This window comes from Rhinopithecus bieti, unplaced genomic scaffold (genome assembly GCF_001698545.2).
Source record: "Rhinopithecus bieti isolate Rb0 unplaced genomic scaffold, ASM169854v2 scaffold_6776, whole genome shotgun sequence".
Lineage (NCBI taxonomy): Eukaryota > Metazoa > Chordata > Mammalia > Primates > Cercopithecidae > Rhinopithecus > Rhinopithecus bieti.
Window position 1 is genome coordinate 1,500,524 of NW_016805299.1, and position 10,780 is coordinate 1,511,303.

General features: G+C 46.0%; 1 protein-coding gene across 1 annotated transcript in view; it reads right to left on the minus strand.

Annotated features, from left to right (window-relative positions):
- P2RX7 (purinergic receptor P2X 7) overlaps positions 1-6,956 on the minus strand; it is a 54,702-nt gene extending 47,746 nt beyond the window's left edge. The window contains exon 1 of the mRNA XM_017872097.1: positions 6,695-6,956. Within this exon, the coding sequence (XP_017727586.1) occupies positions 6,695-6,819 (125 nt within the window). The 5' untranslated portion in view covers positions 6,820-6,956. The remainder of the gene's footprint in view (positions 1-6,694) is intronic.
- Between the last annotated feature and the right edge of the window lie 3,824 nt (positions 6,957-10,780).

Here is a 10,780-nt window from a genome sequence, read left to right on the forward strand (position 1 = left end):
GGGTTGGATTTGGATTTGCTCCTCCTGGTGTCTGGTGCCTCCCTGGCCTCTGTGCTAGGCTCACTTCGACTCAGCTGGAAGAGGCCCAGACTCACAGGTTTGTGGCCACCCGCTGGGAAACAGGTGTTCAGCCAGGAGCTCCATTTTAACAGCCACAAACTAGCATAGCAGCACCATCTCCATGGCGACAGCCAGCCTGGGACCAGGAATGACAGCACAGGCTCACTGTTGGCGCCAGTGGAGGCTGACTGGGCAGTGAAGAAGCAGCAGCTCTGAATGGAATTATTTCCTGTGCCTCTCTCAATCTTCCTTAGTCTTCTGTGGCCATTGGAAAAGCTTCTGTGAGGACTGGTCTCCAGGGAAGAGGGAAATCCTCCAAAGAGAATGCAACCATCGTTTATTCCTTTGCTTGAAGTCTTCCCATGGCTTCTCAACCCACTCGGAATAAAACCGAAAGAATTCTCCAGCCGGGCGCAGTAGCTCACGCCTGTAATTTCAGCACTTTGAGAGGCTGAGGTGGGCAGATCACCTGAGGTCAGGAGTTCGAGATCAGCCTGGCCCACATGTTGAAACCCCGTCTCTACTAAAAATACAAAAATTAGCTGGATGTGGTGGCATGCACCCATAGTCCCAGCTACTGGGGAGCCTGAGGTGGGAAAATCACCTGAGCCCGGGAGGTCGAGGCTGCAGTGAGCCAAGATCATACCACTGTATTCCAGTCTCGGTAAACAGTGATAACCTGTCTCAAAAAATAAAAAATAAAAATAAAAAAGAATTCTCCAAGGTGGTGCCATCATAGGCGGCTTGGTTTAAGCAATAGCTTGGTGGTCAAAGAAACCAAATAGTAGTAAAGTACCAAGGTGAGCTGGCAGCCTCCGTAGGCCAAGCAGCAGGTCCGAGATGAGGAGCAGGGCTCCTGGTGGGACTGAGGAAGGGGCCGAGGTAAGAATACGAGCTCAGCAGTTGCCCAGATAAAGTCTCCGCAGCCCAGCTGCAGGGCTGAGACAAGCCAGGACTACAGAAGCAGACTTCAGAAATCCCTAATTTCTGGTTTTTGGAAAGACCTTGTAATAGATCACTGATTTTTGTCTGCCTACCCTCCCCATTTCCTTTTCCCATTTTGTCTGTTAACAGAATCTTCCTTCCTAAGGAAAATCCACTGGATGTGGTTCAGGTAGGGCTCACACGGCTCCCTTGTCTTCTACCTACTTCCTGCCACGGGAGCCAGCATGTGACCCAGGCTGGCCAATCAGATGACACCTTGGCCATGGCCACAGTGATTGATTCAGGGATGGATCTGTAACTCACATCTGATCATTCAGAGTCTTTCCTGGGACTCTCCTAGCAGAGCTATCAAGAAAGACTTGTTTACTCCTCTAAGGTTGTTAAAAGAAGAGAATGTGAGGGTATCTTGCTACATAGAGAGCTGTTCAAGAAGGAAGCCAAATAGAAGCAAATGGAGCCAGGATGTAGGGAGAGGGATCCGCCCTGATGACATAGTTTTCCGCCCTAATGACATAGTTTGAACTCTTATCTTCATTCATGTCCGACGATAGCACCATCTCTTCAACTGCCCAGTTACATGATCCAATAAATTCCCCTTTGAGGCTTTGTGGTTAACATAAGTTGGGTTTCTGTCACTTACTGCCCAAACGATCCTGGCTGACACAGACCTGCTTAGCATCCTATCTGCACAGACCTCCAACACAAACTCCTCTTGTAGCTGCATCCCTGCCTTTGACTCCAGATCTGAACTTGGTTGTGAGAATAAGAGAAGCTGAACAGCCTCTTGGTTAATTTCCCCCATAACCAGTCCCTGCTTTGTATCCTATTTTTAATAACTGAGGCCCTGTCTCCTTATCCTGGCTCTTAGTCCTTCCAGCCCCAGTAGGAACACCTGGTCAGAACATGTCACTTGCTGCTGTGTCCTGAACATTGCTCGAGCCTGTCTGGATTTCCACCTATGGTCCACACCAGTCCTGCTTGATGCAAACTACATTCCCCAATTCCTATGCCCCATGGGTCTACCCATTTCACAGATGGCTAAGTCATGGTTACATGAACTGAAGGCTTCACAGTGCAACTTAAGGCAGCATTTCCCAAACTGTGTACTGTGAGACTCCATTTGGCCATTTAGTGAGATGTTATTAGTCCATTAAGCAAGAGGAAAAAAGCAAAGCTGGCGATAGTTCTTTCTTCCATTTTATATTTTAAAATACAAACAGTAGAGAAACTTTTATGTGAAGGTTATCTTCTAAAGGTGGCACTTAAGATGAAAATCATGGCTCATCAAAATGGCCTTTTAAACCCTTAAATTGTCCACAAAGCATAGCAAATGCCTCCCACTTCCTAGTGGGTCCGCTGGAGCCAATTTTGCCTCCAGCTCTAGAACAAGTTACTGTTTTGACAGTTTCGCTCCAGGTGAAGGTGAAGGAGTTGACTTATTTTAGGGGCCACGTGGCTGAAAAATATGTACCCAGATTAATACGTAGAGCAGCAAGATGCTCGCTAAAAAGCATGTGGGAACAGAGATTGACGGAGGGAACCCCAGATGCCAGTATCCCGTCTCACACCTACTCCAGGGAACCTGGTTGCTGAATCATTGCATTATTTATATTGTTCTCTCTCTCCATGTCCCCATGGAACATGTATGACTGAATCTGAGGGAGTTAAATACATGTAAGCTATGATTTCACCATGTGAAAAATATTTATCATTACAAGGTGTTCTCATAGTAATCTGTTTTTAGAAAATTTATTATTATACAATAATCTACTTTTAAGAAATTGAAGGCTGGGCATGGTGGCTCACACCTGTAATCCCAGCACTTTGGGAGGCCAAGGCGGGTGGATTGCTTGAGCTCAGGAGTTCAAGACCAGCCTGGACAACTATGGTGAAACTCTCTCTACCAAAAATACAAAAAATTAGCTGGGCGTGGTGGTGTACACCTGTAGTCCCAGCTACTCGAGAGGCTAAGGTGAGAGGATTGCTTGGGCCTGGGAGGCGTAGGTTGCAGTGAGCTGAGATCATAAGACTGCAGTACAGCCTAGGTGACAGAGTGAGACCTCATCTCAAAAAGAAAAGAAAAAAGGAATTGTTGGCCCGACCCAGTGGCTCACTTCTATAATCCCAGCACTTTGGGAGGTCAAAGCAGGAGGATCACTTGAGGCCAGGAGTTTGAGACCAGCCTGAGCAACATACGGAGACCCTCATCTCTACAAAACAGATAAAAAATTAGACATCATGGCGTGTGCCTATGGTCCCTGCTACTTGGGAGGATGAGGCGGGAGGTCACTTGAGCCTGAGAAGGTGAGGCTGTGGTGGGCTGTGATCATGCCACTGCACTCCAGCCTAGGGCGACACAATGAGACCCTGTCTCTAAAAAAGAAAGAAATAAAAAGACTGTATACTGAGCCCAAGAATGTCAGGAAGTCCCATCACCTGCTACATGAAATTTTGACATACAATCTATGTATTAATACAGAAGGGGGCATTTACTAATTATGCTCTTTACCATTGGTCATATGATAGCTGGTTTAAGTAATATCTCTTATTTTAGATTAGATTTCCAGCACTGGCACACATCTTCAGTAGTTTCTCAGTAAGCTCTTGGAGGGCATTGGTGGAGGGGATTAAATATAATACATATATAATAATAACATTACTATATACCTTATAGTATATATATCTACTAAATATATAAAAATATATTAAAATATATATTTAGTAGAGATGGCAAAACCCTGTTTCTTCTAAAAATACTATATATATATATATTTTTTTGAGACAGAGTCTAGCTCTGTGGCTCAGGTTGGAGTGCAGTGGTGCAATCTCAGCTCATTGCAACCTCCGCTTCCTGGGTTCAAGTGATTATCCTGCCTCAGTCTCCCAAGTAGCTGGGATTACAGGTGCCCACCACCATGCCCGGCTAATTTTTGTATTTTTAATACAGATGGGGTTTCCACCACCTTGGCCAGGCTGGTCTCAAACTCCTGACCTCAAGTGACCTGTCCGCCTTGGCCTCCCAAAGTGCTGGAATTACAGGCATGGGCCACCATGCCCGACCCAGCATATATGTTTACCATTCAATGTTTGTTGAACGGTAAATGTATGAATCTAATAATAATAATCCTAATAATAGCATTATTAATAGTAAGAACTAACACTTAATCAGGGATTGCTATATGCCATATAGTTCTCAAACAACTTTGGATTTATTAGTTCATTTAATATTCCTATCAACAATGCTCCCCATTTTACAGATGACGAAACCAAAGCTCAAAGAAGTGAAGGATTTTTGAATCCACATTTCCAGATCTCAAATGCTGAACTTGGACATGATTACTTTGAGGGTCAGAGCAGAGGATGTATATAAAAATACATATGTGTATTTTATGTACATATATACTATTATATAATCAAAAAGATTATTATTATTATTATTACTTTGAGATGGAGTCTTGCTCTGTCACCCACACTGGAGTGCAGTGGCTCCACCTTGGCTCACTGCAACCTCTGCCTCCGGGTTCAAGCGATTCTCCTGCCTCAGCCTCTGGAGTAACTGGGATTAGAGGCGCCCACCACCATGCCCCGGTAATTTTTGTATTTTTAGTAGAGATGGGGTTTCACCATATTGGCCCGGCTGGTCTCAAACTCCTGACTTCATGATCCACCTGCCTCGGCCTCCCAAAGTGTTGGGATTATAGCTGTGAGCCACCGCGCCCGGACTCAGAAAGATTATTTTTAAAAATAGATACCAGCTCTTATCCTATGTCAGTCATCATGATAAGGGCTGCTCATGCCTTTTTTTTTCTTTTTGGTTGTCACAACCCTACGACCAGATGCAGAAACTGAGGCTCAGAGAAATTAATGACTTGGCCCAGAAGACATAGCCAGTATTATGAAAAAAGTTACCCTAACTCTTAGTAAACTACACTGCCACAGTCTATAGATAAAAGTTGCCTCCATCATCATTATCAATCAGCACAGAGAATAAGAGGCACTCACCATCAGGGAAATTCAAATCACAACCACAGTGAACTACCACTTCACACCCACTAGCATGGCTATGATAAAAAAGACAGACAACTGGCCAGGCATGGTGGCTCACGCCTGTAATCCTAGCACTTTGGGAGGCCGAGGTGGGTGGATCACTTGAGGTCAGGAGTTCAAGACTAGCCTGGCCAACATGGCGAAACCACGTCTCTACTAAAAATACAAAAATAAGCCAGGAGTGGTGACGCACACCTGTAATCCCAACTACTTGGGAGGGTGAGGCAGGAGAATCGCTTGAACCAGGGAGGTGGAGGTTGCAGTGAGCTGAGATTGCACCACTGCACTCCAGCCTGGGCAGCAGAGCAAGACTCCATCTCAAAAACAAAAACAAAACAACAGCAACAAAACCCAAAAAGACAGATGATAACAAGCATTGGTGAGGATGTGGAGAAACTGGACCTCTCATACTCTGCTGATGGGGATGTAAAAACGGCAGCTGCTGTGAAATTCAGCTCCACATTTCCCCCAAAGGTGAAGCATAGTTAACATATGACCCAGCAATTTTATTCTTAGGTACATAATCAAGAGAAAGGAGAATATATGTATCCACATAAAACCTTGTACACAAATGTTCGCATGGCATTTTTCATGATAGCCAAAAAAGGACACAACCCCAATGCCCATCAGTGGATGAATGGATAGATAAAAGTGGTCTATCCATGCAATGGAATATTACTCAGCCATAAAAAGGAATGAAGTATCAGCCGGGTGCAATGGCTCATGCCTGTAATCCTGACGCTTCGGGAGGCCGAGGCAGGCAGATCACTTGAGTCTAGGAGTTTGAGGCCAGCCTGGACCACATAGTGAGACCCCGTCTCTTAAAAAAAAATTGAATGAAGTATTAACACATGCTACAACATGGATGAGCACTGAAAACATGCTAAGTGCAAACAGCCAGGCACAAAGGCTGTGCGATTCCCTTTATGTGAAATGTCCAGAATCGGCAAATCCATACAGGCAGAAAGTAAATTGATGGGTAGGAAGGAGGAGGAACAGTGTTGGAAATTATGGCCAAGGAGTGTGGGATTCCTTTTGAGTCGATGAAAATTGATTGTGGGGATGGTTGCACAACTCTGTGAATAATCTGAAAATCATTCAATGATACGCTTTAAATGGGTAAATTGTATGGTGTATAAATTATATCTCAGTAAGTTTCTTTTAGAAAAAACAAAAATCAAAAAGCAGGGCCTTCCTGACATTGGTGAAGACCTAAAGTTATAATACATTTTCAAGCCTGTATTATCACCTTGGGAGGGTGTTATTCCTCCCAAGCACGGTGACTCAGACGCCAGCATGATCACCAGGTGTGCCCTGAGATCCTTGCCTCCTCCCTGGGGATCCAGGGTGTTGCCCTGCGCTTTCCCAACTTCCCCAGGTGTGCCCTGCCCTGCTCGCCCTGGCGGGCCTGGAGTAGAGCAGAAAGGAATCCCGCCCGTCCCGTGGCTTCCCTCTGCTGCAGCCTGGCACCGTTTCCTCTTGCCTGCTGCTGCTGCTTCCTCCCTCCCGCCCAGCTTGCTGAGAGCACGTCTCAGATTCGAAAACCATGTGAGATTCAGACTGTGCACCTGAAGCTGCCCCCTGGGGCTTTCTGTGCTGTCAGCCACTGCAGAGATCTGAATCCTCCTCACATCCCACTTACCTAACGTAGGAAAAGACGATCACGTGGAAGAACCACTTAATGGTGCCATAATTCATGCTCTGGATCCGAGTGACTTTGGTCGTCTCATACTGGAAAACATCACTGCAGCTGCAGCAGGCTGGCATGGTGACAGTCTCCGTCCCTGCGCGGAGCTGGACCAGAGCTCTACTCTTCCTGACGGGGCCACAGCAAGCCCCCTCCCAGTAAATGCAAAATGAAACGTACTGATTTTTAGCAGGAGCCTTTAACTTCAAGCTCCTCCAATGACTGCAGAGTTGGGGCGGGCCCTGGCAGTTGCCCCAGATGCGGCCGCGATAAACAAGAAGAGCCAAGTCCTACGGGCCTGGCTGGCAGATGACCTCGCCCCAGCTGGCCTCCCCCAGATGCCTACACAAAGATGGTGTTCAGAGGACGGGCATTTTAGAATTCTCTGTTTCCCCTTTCCTTTCACTTTTTTGGTTTCATTTCTGTTGGAAGAAAGGGGCAGCCGTGCAAATGTCACAAGACCTGGAGCTTCCATTGTGCTTCAGAAAAGGGCTGAGATCTTTCCATTGCCTGAAGCCCCACTCAGAGATTGATTCATTCATTTCTACAACCCTTTATTCAGCCCCTGCTGTATAGGAGCTCTGAGTAAATGAAGATGTCTGTCTCTTCTTCCGCCGCCCCTTATAATACTCTGGTCTGCAGTTGGTGGGGGAAATCAGATTTGCAGGGGTAGGCGTGGTGGGGGTGGAGGGGCTTTATTTTTCTGCCAGATCTTTCGTGCTTGACCCTCTGAGTTACTCTCCACCCTGCTCTGCACCCCGGAAGGTCGACCCATGACCTAGACCTGAATTAGCTGAACATCACCAGGGACATAGTGGCAGTCCAACAAAGTTAGGTTTATTGACCTATTCAGTGAGGGACACCACCCACCAGAAGAGCTACAGCACATCACCAAACAAAGGAAGACAGCGATTTATTATAGGATTCCGAGGAAAGTGGAGTTTAGATAGAATCTAAATGAAGAAGCCATGTTTTGATAGACTACAAGCACAACAGGTTTGTACAAAGCAGTCACCGTCAAGTCTGGATTGCAAAGATGACCCAGGGCCCTGCTTCCTAGGAAGCAACATAGCTAAGATAAATGTCAAATGTGTCCAGAAACTCTTTATCTGAAGCTCTGCTCCTGAGTTGTAAATTGAGGCTGCTTCCCTGTGTCAAGATGACTTAGATCCTCCAGGCAAAATTGGAATATTTCAGTCTTGGTCATGTAATTTCAAACAGCAAAGTTTCTGAAGGTCTCTGATTTTAAAGGACAATGTTTCAGCAGTCACTCAAAGATGCTGGGTTGTATTATCACTTGACAGCTACAGAGAAATATTGTTCCCTGTTGTCTTTACAGCTGGCTTGATCCATTTCTGTTATTCCAGCCTGCTAAGTGGCCAGGTAGATTTTTAGTTTTTCAGTCTAAACTAATTGTACTTTCCCACGCATACAAACTGCATCAGGGTCCCCCTCATCCTCTGGCTTCCAGTTCAGGAGACTGGAGAGCAGTGAGGATGGACGGGACTCCCTGGCCCTGCCCTTCTCCGTTGCATATAGGCGGGGCTTCTGGGCACCACTCCCTCCTTGAGTCCTGAGATTGATAAGGGCTTCCCACTCTTGCCAGCCCCAGGCAGCTCACTATCCCCTATTGCTTTTCCTTAACTCTGTCCACACCTTTGTAGATGGTTCCATCATTAGTTACCCCACCTGAGTATGCCATTGCTTTCCTGCCGGGAATCTGAATGATACAGCCATCTTCGTCTATAAAAAGAGGGGATTCGCAGGTAAAGCCTGATGCTTAGAACATAGGCTCTAGGGGACTAATGGTCTGGCTTCCAATCCTGGCTTCACATTTTACCAGCTCTGTGACCTTGGACAGCTCTGTTTATGCTATTCAGTCACTCATTCATTCACTTATTCCCAAGAGCACCAGGAATAGTAGATATAGCAGTGAACAGGCAGACAAGTCAAATGTCCATCCACTGATGGATGGATACACAAAAGGACAAAAGTCCATACAAGCAAATATTATTCAGTCATGAAAAGGAATGAAACAGTGACCCATGCTCCAATATGGATGAACCTTGAAAACATTACGCTAAGTGAAAGAAGCCAGACACAAAAGGATACATCTTTTATGACTCCATTTATAGGAAATGTCCAGAATAGGCAAATCACTTCAGCGTTGCTCTTGCTACCACTCAAAGACATCTATTTTCTTGTCTTTCTTTTTCCTTTTCTTTTCTTTTCTTTTTTTTCTTTTCTTTTTTTTTTTTTTTGAGATGGAGTCTCCCTCTGTTGCTCAGGTTGTAGTGCAGTGGCAAGATTTTGGGTCACTGCAACCCCTGCCTCCTGGGTTCAAGCAATTCTTGTGCCTCAGCCTCCTGAGTATCTGCAATTACAGCCATGCACCGCCACACTCGGCTAATTTTTGTATTTTTAGTAGAGATGGGGTTTCACCATGTTGGCTAGGTTGGTCTCAAACTCCTGGTCACAAGCGATCTGCCTGCCTTAGCCTACCAAAGTGTTGGGATTACAGGCGTGAGCCACTACACTCGGCCTGTTTTCTTGTCTTTCTGCTGCACTCTTGCACTGGTCCTTCATGCTCTCCCCTCTCCACTCCTTCAGCCCTTGTCCGCTATTTCACCACTGCCACCTCCACCACTCCATGGATTCTGTTCTCAACGAGGTTACCAAAGACTTCTCAGTTGCCAGACTGGGTGGATATATTTTATTCCTTATTTTACTTGATCTCTTGGATGCATTCAACATCACTGGCCACTTTCTGCATCTTGGACCAGTTTTTTTCCCTTGGTTTCCATGACTTTCCTGGGTCCCGTGTCCAGCAAATTGTTTCTCAGCACTTTTTATGATTCTATCACGATAGGACAGGTTATGCTGCAATAACAAAGCACTCTCAGTGTCTCATGGCTTATAGCAGTGATGCATTAATTCTCACTCACACTATATGGCCATCATGGGTCTCCCAGAAGGCTCTGCTCTCTGTAATCACTCAGATATCGAGGCTAACGGAACAGCCACTGTCTTGAACTCTTTAATGAGAACTCTGGAGAGTCTCACAGCAGCAATGAAATGTTCTGACCTCGTGATGGAAACAATGTAAAGTTACCAAAAAAAAAAAAATTGGGGATTGAATGGTGGATTTCTTAGTTGTGTGAGTGTGTGGGTGTGTTTACAATTTACAGAAAATCAAGTGACATTCTTCAGCAGGAAAGGGAGGCTTTTTTTTTTTTTTTTTTTTTTTTTTTTGAGGAATCACTTATCTGACAGACTGCCAGTGCAGGAAACGTGCCCAACCTCATGAGAACCTATTAATAGAATCAGAAAACTGTCCTGTGCCGAGGTTGCTCTTTCAGTTTGTCTGAAACCCGCCTCTGTTTGTCTCTCTGTGTGCCCGTTGCGAGTCGCTAAACACCGACTTCCTCTGTTTCTCCCAGGGCACGTGGTTCCGCAATGCTCTCCAAGTTAAGTTCCACAGTTCAAATGCAAGCCCAGACCCCTGCCCAGTTGCAGAACGCAAGGACTCAAGAGAAATGAATCTGATTGGCCTAATTCTTTATCCCTGGTCCAATCAGCTATGGCTGTGGGTGGGGCCATAATCAAATATGGCGAAAAGGGCCAGCGTCCATGAGGGGAGAAAGGAGGGAGGAAAGAAAGGAAGGTGGGAGAGACAGAGAGAGAGAGAGAGGAGAGGGGTGGGGAGAGAGAGAGGGAGAGAGAGAGAGAATGTGACTCTCAGAGAACAGAGGCTCCAAGGCTGAGGGACTGCTGGTTAAATACCCCAATTCCTCCCCAAGGTGGGACAACTCTGAGATACGTCTAGGCCGTCTCCAGAGGGCCTGAGGGAGACTGAGCCCAGACGCCCACAGCTGTGACCTGCTCTTTAATTAATTAATTTTATTTATTTTTTTGAGATAGAGGCTTGCTCTGTGGCCCAGGCTGGAGTGCAGTAGTGCAATCACGGCTCACTGCAACCTCTGCCTTCTGGGTTCAAGTGCTTCTCCTGCCTCAGTCTCCCGATTAGCAGGGACTACAGGC